Source organism: Protopterus annectens, chromosome 2.part0 (assembly GCF_019279795.1).
Source record: "Protopterus annectens isolate FY-2018-M chromosome 2.part0, PAN1.0, whole genome shotgun sequence".
NCBI lineage: Eukaryota > Metazoa > Chordata > Ceratodontiformes > Protopteridae > Protopterus > Protopterus annectens.
The window spans coordinates 432,342,034-432,355,909 of record NC_056728.1 but is presented as its reverse complement, the minus strand read 5'-3'; the positions used below and the strand labels follow the sequence as shown (position 1 = coordinate 432,355,909).

The following is a 13,876-nucleotide window of genomic DNA, read 5'->3' as shown; positions in this document are numbered from 1 at the left end:
AACCTGCAGGCCCAAAAGAAGCCTGGATCATTTTTTCCTAAAACAAAATTAATTCCCAAGGAGGAGGAATAGGCTTCCTTTGGAGCCTACTATGCAGGACACCTTTGAGAAACTGTTTGACGTCAAAGTGATGAGCCAAAGGAAGATTCAAGGACAGACATGCAGAAATGGCAGACAAATGGGCGTTTACAGAAGAATAGGCCAAGCCAGACTGGAGCAACTCACACAAATAAGACAGAACCACAGGGACCCCTACTGAAAAGGATCCTGGTTATGAGCATGGCACCAGAGAGAAAATCTCTTCCATTTGGACATGCAAAACTTTCTGTTTGTAGGTTTTCTTGCCTACTGCAAAACCTTAAATACGTCCTCAGAAAAGAGCTGTCTAAAAGGGATCAAAACCCTATTATCTACAGTGTCAGCTGAGGAGTGAACAAGTGAGGATGGATGACTGACCCTTGAACTGATGGGGTAACATGTGATGATTACCCCTTGTCAGATGTATTAAGAGGGGTAACTAGTGCTGTCTTAGCCAAAAGGGAGTCACTAACAAAATTTTTGGGGAGTCTAGCTGAATCTTCTGCAGGACTCTTGGAATTAGAGGGAGGAGAGGGAATGCATAAAATAAACATTCCCTTCCAAGGAAAAGAAAGGGCTTCTGCCTTTCACGCCATATGTCACGGCACTCTGAAACAGAAAAAAGGGAGTTGCCTATTCAGAGAGGAGGCAAAAAGATCTACCAGAGGAATATCCCACCGATGAACTATGTCCAGAAATAAGTCTCTGTGAAACATCCACTCATGAGCCTGTGTTTGGACCTGCTCAACGTGTTAAGGACAGGACTTCTGGAGGTGGAAGAGAGGCCAATATTGGTGCTGTATGCATCCTGCAACCCAAATACACTAGTCCTTAGAAGGAAACAGGACAGACTTTTAAAAGTTGATAGTAAAACACTAGACTCTGGAAGAGAGATGTGGTAAACTCCAGATTCTGTAACAGGTGACTGGGAGAAGAAGGCGCCTGAAGCAACAGGTCATCTGGATAAGGAAAGAACTGAATGCTGTGGGGCCTGCAAAAGGCAATCACAAGAGCTACGCATTTTGAGAATACCCTTAGGGCAGCAGAAATGCAAAGGGCAAAGCAGAGAACTGAAAATGAAAAAAAGAAACAGAGAAACGTAAAAAGTTGGTGAATAAGAATATGAAGATAAGCAACTTCAAATCAAGGGAAACTAGAAAAGCCTGAGACAGGATAAGAGGAAACGGGGATTGAAGAGTAAACATCCGAAACATTGGAACTTTCAGAAAGCTGTTGAGCAATGAGAGAGTCAGAATAGGTCTCAAAGTGCTCTCCTTTCGAGGGACCAGGAACATCTTGGAGTAAAAACCTTTTCCTATCTGAGAAATAGAGTAGCTTGAATAGCTCCCTGGTCCAATAGGGACCAAAGAAACTCAGAGAGACGAGGATGTTGTTACAGAGGAGTTTGGGGAATACCTGCAAAAGGAGGGAGAGATTTCCACAAAATGAAGTAGCCTTGACGGACAACAGAACCCAAGAATCCAAGGTGATGATATTCTAATTTGGAATACAAAGGGAGAGCCTAAGAGAAAAGGGGGCCTGGCCAAAGGGTAGGGGGAGGCAAGAAGTCAAAGAGATGCTGGTTTATCCAATAAAGGAGGCTTCTGTGTCACAGAATTTAGCAGGAGGAGCTCACCTACCACCCTTCCTGCCTTTGGTGGCCTAATGAGGCTGCCTGCAAACAAAAGTAGATGTAGTAGGCTAGTTCCGCTGGAACTGAAGTATAAGGCATACAAATAGATGTTTAAGATCCTGCAAGGCTTTACCTGTTTCACAAAAAGACTCAAGACATTTCAGTAGTAGTGGTCCCAATAAGATGCTGGTTATCCAAAGAAGCACCCAGGGACTTTGCCTTAATGCCTTCAGGAAAGAACTGTGAAACCAATAACAGTGCATCATGACAGACCCAAAGACAACAGCTCTGGAACATGCATCAGCAGCATCATAACTACACTTGACAGAGTGACGAGCCACCTCATAAATAGAAAGGAAGACCGTTTCAGAATCAGAAAGATCAAAAATTACTTGACAAGACTAGGCAATAATGGTCAGAGCATATCTGGTCATGTGCGTCTGATAAATAATGGCCTGAAAGCCCAAAGAAGAAGCACTATAAACCCACTTAATTCTCTTCACTGCCCTATAATCTTCACCTGAAACCAAAAGCTTGCAGAGAGCAAAAGTTTAGAAAGCTTGTCAGAGGGCACAGACACCACAGCAGGGACAACAGAAGGACATTTAAATAATAAATGACAATCCTCAGGAACCTTATAGAATCTGTCTTGTTTCTTTGGAGCAGGAGGCTGAGAAAGCAGGAGACTCAGAGGTACCTACACAGGTATCTAACAAGGCAGCCAATAAAGGAGGTACTGCAGAAGGTTTAAAAATATCCACCAGAAGCAGCTCATAATAAGTTTCTGATATGCAGAACAGGTAAGAAAAATCACACTTGAAGTATTCCATCATTCTAGCTACAGTGTTTCAAAAGACAATTCCTCAAAAGGAGATTCAGGACTTGCATACTCTTCTTCATCAGAACCATAAGCTAAAGGTAAAGGCATCTGGGAAGAGTAGGACAGGGACTTATCTTCAGACTCTGAATCTTCATCTGAGGAACAGGGTTCCCTAGTTCACTTTAAAGAATTAGAAGTCCAAAGGGGGTGGGGTAGGTATAGAAACTCCTTGAAGAGGCTTCAGGGCCATTAAAGCATTGGACGGGCCATGAATAAACTCCTGCTAATCACTTGTACAGAAGTATGCTTAGCCTTCTGATTTTCTTAGCAGGGATGTCAGCCCTGACAAACACTGGAGGTTCCAACCCCAGACAGGATTCAATAAGAGACCCCAGAACTTATTCCCTAACCAGAACCTGTGGAATCCCTCTAGGGTCCTCTGAGATGATCAAATGCAGTTTCCCCTCCACAAATGGAGAAGACACCTGCAAAGCCTCAAAGGATATGCAAAAAGAAGGATCCATGCTGGCCTTCGATATGGTTGTGGCAGAAAAATCCAATGTAGACACCAGATGGCCTACAGAGCTTTCACCTGCTTCAAAAGGGACATCCTATGAAGACTAGACAGACAAAGAATCCGACCAAGATTTACTGGCCTTCTTCTTGCTTAATGGGACCTCTGAGTTAGGAGATTCCACTATGCTACCACGGGCTAACAGTTTAAGCCTCAAGACAGATGGCCAGAGAAGATAAGCAACTTTTAAGAGTTTTGGGTACAAACGCTTTGTAAATGTTACAGGAAGTATGGTCATGGAAAGCACCCAATCAAAAAGAGACAGTTCTTGATGACCTTTATGGGGAATCTGCCTCCCACACTGACATTCTCCCTTCCTGGATGATGTGAACTATAGGCAACTAAAAGTGCCACCACCAAAGAAAAATAAAAAAAGACCCCAATGGGGCACTTATCCGACAGCTAGGTAGTCAGCACAGCAAAAGGGCTTTCAGACAGACCAGCAATGATGGTGTTTGTACTTGGGGCAAAGAAGTTCTTGGTAACTGCATCAAAGAATTTCTTGGTAACTGCATCAAAGAAGTTCTTGGTAACTGCATCTGTACATCACCTTTACGCCCTATGTCCTTGTAAGGGAAACATACATGTGACATACAGCACATACAAGGTATAAACTCTTTGGTATACTGGCTGCACTTAGGCCTGTCCTTGGCAGGAGATCCCTACTGTGAAGAACAGTGCAACAGTGATACAGAAGGACACTATACTTTGACTGATGTGCACAACAAGCACGATTTATTTCAAAAGATTAGACAGGTAGTTGAGGACTACTGACAATTGCGCTTGGCTCCAGTTGCTGTTCTCTGTTCGGGCACCAGTGGGGTTTGTGTCATCATATGCTTCTCTATTTTTAGGTTAATATGAGTTAGATTAGAGAATCTGTCCCTCAGGACTTAATCCTGAATACCTCTGCCACGTCTTTGACTCCGAGAACATCCTCTTGTTACACGGTTGTGACAACTCTATCCTGATTCTATGGGTGGAAAAAGTGCACACACAACTCAATCAAGAAACCCACTTTACCCATTACTGAGAAGTGTTCTGTTCCCTGCTGTTAACTTTGATTCCTTGGTTGCACTACTATGTCTACTACCCAGATCTTTGTAAACATACTTTTGTGTGTTCTGGACACAACAAAATGGTCCAGTTATTTTGCGGAGGGAAGCTAGGAGTATGACTAATTAAATATTTACAAAGACATCTTCAAAAGCAAGGATAACTGTTGGGAAGGTAGTGACTATTAGCTCTTTCACAAGCAGAAAATCTAGGTACCTGTTCTAGAAGTCTGATAACTCTGACCATCCCTCATCAACAATCTCCAAACAACAAACATCCTTTAATGAAAACCCATACACATTGCTGCTCACTCTGAGCTGTAACTTAATAAGCAGCGTTTAGTCTGAATAGGCGAGATAACCTTTGCCTTTTATGTGACAGTAAGGCATACTTCAGGGAAATGCTCTTGCTGCCTTTCTGCTGAGAGTGGGGTCATATGAGATTCATAGGTTTAACAGGAGTAAACTTGCTTCCAAAACACTTCATATTCTTTGAGAAATTTTCTCTCATGAAAGAAAAAAAAATTATATATATATATATATATATATATATATATATATATATATATATATATATATATATATCTATATCTATATATATATATATATATATATATATATCTATATTTACATACATATCCAGCCATCCTCAATCCCTTTCCCATTATACACATCGGGTCAGGATGTGACATCAGCAGTGACAATCATCTTGAGGCAAGGTTTACACTGCCAGGTAGCTAGACCTGCCGCAGTAGTTCATCCGTAACACTCACTTGTACACACACTCTCACCTACGGCCAATCTAGAGTGTCCAATCCACCTAATCCATGTTTTTGGAAAGTGGGAGGAAACAGGAGCACCCGTTGGAAACTCGCATGACAGCAGGGAGGGCATGCAGACTCCACACAGAAAGCATCCCAGCCAAGAATCAAACCAGAGAACCTCTTGTTGTGAGGCAACAACGCTAACAGCTGCACCACCGCAGCCACCCAGCATAATTATACACACACACACACATTTTATATATATAGATATATATATATATATATATATATATATATATATATATATATATATATATATATATATATATATATATATTAAAAAAAAAAAAAATATATATATATATATATATATATATATATATATATATATATATATATATATATTTAATTCTCGGCTGGGGTGCCTTCTGTGCGGAGTCTGCATGTCCTCCGTGCGTTCGTGTGGGTTTCCTCCAGGTGCTCCAGTTTCCTCCCATGTTACAAAGACATGCATCTGGAGCCTTTCTCCCCGGGCCTCCACTGATATATACACACATGCATACACATATATACACAAAGTCAGAACTGGCATCAGCAATGCAACTGCGAAAAGGTCATAGAAGCACAAAGAAAATGGAAACAGGTAACACCCACCACCTCTTTAGAATTAAAAAATAAGACAATAAGAATTTCTGGAAAAGTAGACAAAGTTAATTTTCTGAGAGGAAAGACTTAATTGCAAAAAAGGTAGGGCCCCTCAAGGACACCCAAATATAAGCATGTGGTTGTAAAAACCGATGAAGCTTTAGTTGGTTTCACATGCTGGGAAGCCCACTGTCTGTCCTAACGGAGCTAATACAGGTAAGGGTTCACAGTGTGCGTTTTGTTAAGAGCAGGTTTAGTCTACCATTCTCTGGGACTGAAGTTCTCAAGGCTGTGCAAGGCTGGTGTGGACTCTAAGCTCATATGTTTTCTTCTCATCAACTAAGGCACCGAATTAACTAACCATCTTTCTGTGTTACACTTCAGAATGGAGAATATGTTTCTCCTGGTGGACTCCTACCACCAATTCATGGAATACTCTCCAGCCAGCTGGGGGACAGACATCTCATTAAAATGAGGAACTGGATTCTTCTGCTCTAGAACATCTTAAGATTCCAAGCATGACTCAGTGAAGTTTTCTTTTAAAGGCTCTACAGTGTTTGCAAGTGGCAATTTAATCCACTTTGCCAAGCAAGGAAAGGCACTGTAAGTGGTGTTTTTTTTTTTGGGAAGGGATCCGTATACGACAGGACAACCTACAGTGTGATTTTTCTGGGGATGTCATAAGCTACAAAAATGTTTTCACAACAGTTAATAGCAAATAAACATACAACAGCCACAAAATTCTAAGCAGTACAAGATGAACAAAATGTCCTCACGTACAAAGTAGCCTAGAAGGAATCATTTGCCTTCTTCAGAAAAACAGAATTGCCAGGGACAAGCTGCTCTTCCCTTTACATCATTATCCAACCTCAGGATGTCCACATGCTGCAGAAGTTTGCCTGGAAAGATGGAAATCCTTTCACAACCATTTTATTTATGAATTGATTAGGACACTGGTCCATTGATTCTCTTCAACCATAGCCCAGGCCACAGGGAGAGAGAAATAGTGCGAGAATGTTTTTGACAGAACGATTTTTAAATTACAAAGGAAAGCAAAATGTTATTAAACATGAGAAGGTGTAAATTATGCAATAATGTACTGGGACTCTCTCTCTGCCCTACGAGTACCATATTGATAACAAACTGAATGATAAAATACAAACTATACCTCCAATGAATCATTTAAAATAACAGAAAAAAATTATCAATTAATTTAAGATTATATAAAGAGGCTAACAACATAACTAATGAAATATAAATAAATGCAAATGAAGCAGAAATACAAGTGATGGTCAAAATAAATAGGAACTCTTCATGGTGAACACTTATAAAAGTCTACTTATTACATTTGTACTAGTTCTACTCAAAAATGACATAACACAAACAAGAATGCCTAATAAAAGGAAGACTAATTTGACTTGACTTTTTTATTAACTGCAATGTTAAGTTGCTGACAAAAGGAAAGGAAGAAAATACTTACATCATCCTCGTATCGTATATGGATGCTGGAAATTTTCACCTGAAGATTCTTGATAACCTGGGTAACTAACTTTTCAACAAAGGTATCTTGTTTCTCCACAGCTGGCTTTTCTGAAGAACATAACAAAGGCATTTAAGAGTTAAAAAAATGCTTAAAACATTAAATCTAGAAAACACTTGTCATTATACACACTTGCTAAAATAACCAAGTCCTGTAACCACAGGCTCAACATCCCTCATTAACACGTACAAAATACATCCCTATATGGAAGCACCTTGTATGACCAAAAAAAGTTTAAGTAGGTATTCAAATACACATTACCTAATAAGGATAGTACAGCAATACAGCACTTCCCTTGAAGGATGTCTAAATATACAAATGTGAGCTGTAACTCCACAGATGAAGGAAAAACCATTTCCACACAAAAAAGATATTTTGATGTTCATCATATTGGTTACTGCTGCTACGGGGTTATATCCTACCAAGGATATAATGGCCAGCCATCTTCCAAAGCTTCATGGCACCTTCCACGTACCCAAAGTGTCAAGCTGTAAAAAGCTACATGGAAAAACCTAGCCAAGCTAGAGTTTCCACTGTGTGATGCTTGAAATCTCCTGTTACAAAACCCATGGGATATATGCAAATGACCCCTTACGAACATCAAGTGTTTCAACTATATGGCTTCTGAATTTCTAACTTTTTCCTTTAAGTCTTTATGGATAATTTCAGGCCAACAAAGCCAAACACCATTAGCTGTAGACATGCATGTTTTGGCCTTCTTATGACTGCATTAGCACAGCATAAGTGGACTGTTTGGCTCTACTCTAGAACACAGGGTTTTAAACCCAGCTGATGTCAGTAACCATTAAGATGTCTGCAAAATATACCAACTAACAACTAAACCAAAAAATAAATAAACAGGTCACACAGACAAACTGATTAATAAAAATGTACAAGAAAAACCTAAACAAGCTCAAGTTTTCAGTGTGTGATACCTTAAGCTCAATCTGAGCGGACTAAAAGACAAGTTTGGGAGTGAAGTCCTTCAGAGCTTTACTGCCACCAAAAACACACTCCTCTGAGGCTTTTGAGGACTGACAGTCTGCTTCTGATTTCCTTTGCTGGGCAGAAAAGTTCCCTTTGGGGGGGGGGGGATCAATTTTCTTAAATTTATTATTGTTTTATTACGTTCTTCTTTAGGTAAGTTACTTTAAAGCTAGGAGTGTTGTGTTTTAAAGGACTGTCTTGAGACTGTAATGTACTTTTAAATCGAGCACTCATTTTTTTTTCTGTCACTTAGTACAGTTAACTAACTGAAAACATTTTCAATGTAAAACTTGTGTTAAATTTTCCTTGGAGGGGATGGCATAGTGTTCAAAGGTGTTTTTTTTTTTTAATTTTTTTTTTCTGTAAAAAAAAAAATAATAATGAAAAAATAAAATCAACTTTTGTGGACCAGTAGTTAAGCAAACACCTTTTGCCACCACAGCAGTTTGCCTCAGCCATAAGTAGGTGACTCTGCTGGGCCATTTGCTGTAAATCATACCACTCACCTTTTATCCAGAATCTCTCTCTTGTGTAGCACCTACAGAGCCACTATGGACTAGGGGTTAGCCATGTCCTCTGCGGCTGAAGTCTCCTCAGTGGGCAAGAGAGGGCCACTCTTGTTGGTACTGGGACAGGGAAGGTTTCCCTGCTGCTTCAGAATACTGTGCCCATAGTTCAGGAATCAGCTGCTGCCATTAGTGACAAGGTTGGCCTCATTTTACTTGTAAAAAAGAAACGGAAAACTGAGCATCTATCAACTACTCAAATATCTTTAAACAGGAGTAGTTTACAGAGACTGTCTCAGGGATTAATTCAGGCTACTGATTTTTCTTTTAGTAGAAACTACTTTACAAGGAGGAGGGATTTATCTTTTCCTGAAGAGATTCAAAATGCTGAAAATGAACAGAAAGGTGCAGACAGTTTCAGCATTTTTTGCCTCAGATTTCTGGTTCAGACTCTTAACAGCTCAGTTTCTGATTCTTCCTGTGGGGCTTTCTTTTTCTGAAACTATTGTTAGAATGTGCCAGTGTTTTCAGTGGAAGAACACTGAGGTCTCTCAGTCCCTCAGAAAATACTACGAGTTCTTATAGATAGAAGGATCTTCCAGAATCTACATCTGTTACTCCTGTTCTGTCAGCTTTAGGGCATGTGCGTGTGTATTAATGTAGCCAGCTACCCCTAAAAAGGCAGACAGAATATATAAAATTCCTCAGTCTTAAATTTTTATACATTATTCCCAAACCCAACCCAGCAGCTACAGACTAAATTGATCCCACTGCTGCGAAGCACTCCGTTAATTCCAATCCTACACTTTCTGATAAAGATGGGAAGGTTATTGTTAAGTATGGGGAAAAAGTGTATGCATCTGCAACTTTCTAATAAAGATGGGAAAGTTATTTAAGTATGGGGAAAAAGTGTATGCATCTGCAACTTTGGTTTTCAGAATTTTGAACTGTCAGGCTCATATGTTAAAGTTTGTTCTGACATATTGTGAGAGTATGAGGAATGTTTTATCTGCACTTTTTTCTTGAGGAAAAATCTCTTTACAAAATTCTTCTTTTGCACATCACCCTTCATTATCTGCAGTGTGTAAATGACTCTCCTCCTTCCAGGGTTAAGTCCACTGCTACAGTTTTAAGGATTTTTGCGTTTGCAAAACCTTCCAGATTATGTTAAAAATGACATGTTACATTCTCCACTGGATAAAGATTTAGTCATTGCCCCTCTGCTACGGAGGTGATCAAAAAGTGATGAAACAGGCAAGCTGATCCGGGGAATCTCTAAGATTTTTCAGCTCTCCTTTTCCAAACCGTCCAAGGGATTTTCTTTCTCCTATTCCATTTATGGCAGAAAACAGAATGAACAGTCTCAACAGAATTCATGTAAACTGACATTTAAGAAGAATGACTAGGGAATTCCAAAAAGAAGTCTCAAATCTGCTTAAACCAAGGACAGTCCAATATGGCTAAATGACTATTCAAGAGACCTTGTGGCCCAGTGTTACCCTGGCTCTCTTTCTTCCAGAAAGTTAATCTTTTTCCTCTTCATGAGCAGATTGCTTCAGACAAATTAGTTTTGAAAACCATTTATCAAAATTACAGATGGCAGTGGGGAGGAAATGCCTCCTTTCCAGAGGGCTACTACTCATCCTCCAGAAAAGACTCTGTTTCCTCCTGTTCATCATGTGCTGTCCCAAGGACTGATAGAACCTGTTCCTACTTCCCAAGTGAGGAAGAGTTTTCATTCAAGGATATTCTAGTGTCAACAAAAGAACATGCTTGGGAGACCACGTCTGGGTCTTTCTTTTCTAAACCTGTTTGTGATAGTGCACTAATTCAAAATTATATCACTTCACAACTTCAAGTTTCCAGGCAACACTAGACTTATAAAAGTACAGTTTTGTACCTACCATAAATGTAGATGTTCGAAGATCCACATTGCTGCAGTCCTTACTTACGGGTAGTCCGCTGTCCTCGGTCGGCCCGAATACCAAAGTATTAGGCTGACGTCGGTCATGGGCGCCTAGAACTGACATCAGAGTGTCAGGGTATAAAAGCGCATGACCGACGTCATATCCTCAGTCTTTTCTTGCCCCAGATGTCAGAAGGCCCTAAACATAAAGGCCACAGCCAAAAACAGAATACCTCCCAAAAGCATGTCCAACAACAACAGCCACCCAAACTATATAACCATAACAAACAGCAGTGGGGAAGGAGGGAGGGTAAATTGGACTGCAGCAATGTGGATCTTCGAACATCTACATTTATGGTAGGTACAAAACTGTACTATGTTCTTCATCTCACATTGCTGCAGTCCTTACTTATGGGTAGAATCCCAAAGCAACGGGAATGGGAGGATGGAAATATCATAAAGCATTAGGGGCTGTTAAAATGCCCTGTAATATTGCAGTGGCAAACCCAGCCCTAGATTTAGAATAAAGAGGAAGGTGGTAATGTTTAGAGAAAGTATGTACTGAACTCCAAGTAGCTGCTTCCAAAATATCTTTTGTAGCTACCCTCTTAGAAAGGCAGTAGAAGTGGCAGTAGCCCTAGTGGAATGAGGTCTAACTCCAGCCGGAACCTCCTTACCATGATGGGAATAACAGAAAGAAATACAACTCCCAATCCATTTAGAAATAGTTTGTTTTGACACAGGTTTACCCTGAAAACCCAAAGCAAAAGAAACAAACAACTGCTGAGACTGTCTGAACTCCTTGGTTCTGCTCAAGTAATAACGTAACTGCCTGTGAATATCCAAAGTATGCAAAATCTTCTCCTTTATTTTGAGGGTTTGCAAAAAGTAGGCAAATGAATAGTTTGATTTAAAGCCACACTAGAAACCACTTTAGGCATAAAGGAAGGATTAGTACGCAAAGATACCCTGTCCTTATGAAAAATTAAGAAAGGCTCCACTGCCATAAGGGCCTGTAATTCAGAAACCCTTCTTGCAGAAGTAATGGCCAACAAAAAAGCAGTCTTCCATGACAAATACTTTAATTCGGCAGTAGCTGCAGGCTCAAAAGGTTGTAGAGTAAGTTTTTCCAACACAAAATTGAGATCCCAAGCAGGAGTAGGAGCTCTACGTGGGGGTCTTATGTTCTTTGCCCCTCTAAGAAATTGCTTAAACACAGGATGAGAGAATAAAGGGGGATCACAATCATAGTGAGCAGAAATGGCTGCAGCATGAATCTTTATAGAGGAGAAAGACAAACCTTTGTCCAATAACTCAGTAAGGTATTGAAGAGAAGCACTTAAATTAGGCTTGGAAACATCAAATGCCTTTGCTTTGCTCCAAATAAAAAATCTCCTCCATTTATCCGCGTAAACTTTCCTGGTACTAGGCCTTCTGGCCTCCAAAATAACATTCAAAACTTGTTGTGGAAGGTGAGACCTTCCAGGTTCTAGAACAGAATATGCCAGGCTGTTAGATGCAGAGACTGAATCCTGACATTGAGAAAGTGACTGCCCTCCTGAGACAAAAGATGTGGAATCAAAGGTAGAAGCCATGGAGGCTCCCTCACTAAACTCCTCAGAAGTGGGTACCAGTGCTGTCGAGGCCAATCCGGTGCTATCAGAATCATGGCTGGCTTGTCTTGTCTGGCTTTCAAGAGTACCTTGGGAAGGAGAGGCAGAGGTGGAAAGGCATAGACATGAAGATTGCTCCAACTGAATGACAGAGCATCCACCTTCCAAGCTGTGTGATGAAACTTTTTTGTGCAAAACTTTGGCAACTGGTAATTTAGTGGAGAAGCGAACAGATCTATGTCTGGAGTCCCCCATAACACTGTCAACTGCTGGAATACATGAGGATCCAATTTCCACTCGTGAGGATCCACTATTTGTCTGCTCAACACATCTGCTAAGGAGTTCTGTGCTCCTGGCAGAAACCTTGCCTGAAGATTGAGTTGTAAACTGAGAGCAGTCTCCCACAAAATCATCGCTTGCCTGCAAGGAGGGTATGAATGGGTTCCCCCTTGCTTGTTGATGTACCACATGACAGTTGTGTTGTCTGTTTGAATCAACACCTGCCCTGGATGAAGTAAATCCTTGAAGGCCATTAATGCAAACTGGACCGCTAACATCTCTTTCAAGTTGATATGCAAATGTTGAAGTCTGACAGGCCACGTGTCTTGCACCCATTTTCCATTGAGGTGTGCTCCCAAGCCTTGTCCGAGGCATCTGTCGTTAGAATCTGACTCGCCTCTGGTCGGGTCACAGAGAGTCCCTTGTTTAGGTGACATTCCTGAGCCCACCACAAAAATTCCTTCTGAATGCAAGGTATTATCTGAATGACAGTGTCTAGATCTTGGCAGTGTTGTGTCCATACATTTTGAGATACCATTGAAGCTTCCTCATATGCAGTTTGGCATTGGGAAGCACCAGAATACAAGATGCCATGAACCCCAAGGCTTGAAGGACTGTCCTTGCAGTCAGCCTGGACTGTAGAGACATTTGATGGAAATAAAGAGAAAGGCTTCTTTGTTTGTCCGGGGTCAAAAAGGCCATCTGGGAAGCTGTATTCAGTCTCACACCCAGAAAGCACATGTCTTGAGAGGGTACTAGACTGGACTTTGTTTCGTTCACAGAATACCCTAGGCATCTTAACACTGCCATCACATACTGTAGATGATGAAGAAGTTCGTCCTTCTCTTGAGCAATAATCAGGCAATCGTCCAAATAAGGATAAATCTGAATTCCTCTTAACCTGAAAAAGGCTATCACTGGAGCCAGAACCTTTGTGAACACTCTGGGCGCAGTAGATAAGCCAAAGGGCAATGCAGAGAACTGATAATGTAAATTTCCAGCTCGAAAACGCAGGTACCTCCTGCAACTTGGCCTGATAGGAACATGAAGATAAGCCTCTTTGAGATCCAGAGTTACCATCCAGCGATCTTTTCCCAACAGAGGTAAAAGCTGTTGTAACGTCAGCATCTTGAACTTTGGAATGTCCAGGTAAGTGTTGAGGATAGATAAATCCAAAATTGGTCTCCATGTGTTCCCTTTCTTTGGAACTAGAAACAGGCGAGAATAAAATCCTAGGCCCACTTCTGACAGAGGAACTGGCTGTATAGCTCCTATTTGAAGAAGTAAAGAAATCTGTTTGTGAGCCTCTATCCTTTGTCGAGGAGGAACGTCTGGCATACCTTTGAAAGGAGGTAATGTATGGAAATAAAACTTGTAGCCTCTGTTTATAATGTCCAACGCCCATTTGTCCTGGGTGACCAAAAGCCAATTTTGCTTGAAAAGTGCTAACTTTCCTCCCAAAGGAGCTGCCAGGCA

General features: G+C 40.8%; 1 protein-coding gene across 2 annotated transcripts in view; it reads right to left on the bottom strand.

The window, feature by feature from the left end:
• Window positions 1-13,876, bottom strand: part of VPS13A (vacuolar protein sorting 13 homolog A) — a 4,910,496-nt gene that overhangs the window by 4,559,947 nt on the left and 336,673 nt on the right. For both annotated transcript variants that reach the window (XM_044060868.1, XM_044060869.1), the window contains exon 6: window positions 7,050-7,159. In XM_044060868.1, the coding sequence (XP_043916803.1) occupies window positions 7,050-7,159 (110 nt within the window). The remainder of the gene's footprint in view (window positions 1-7,049; window positions 7,160-13,876) is intronic.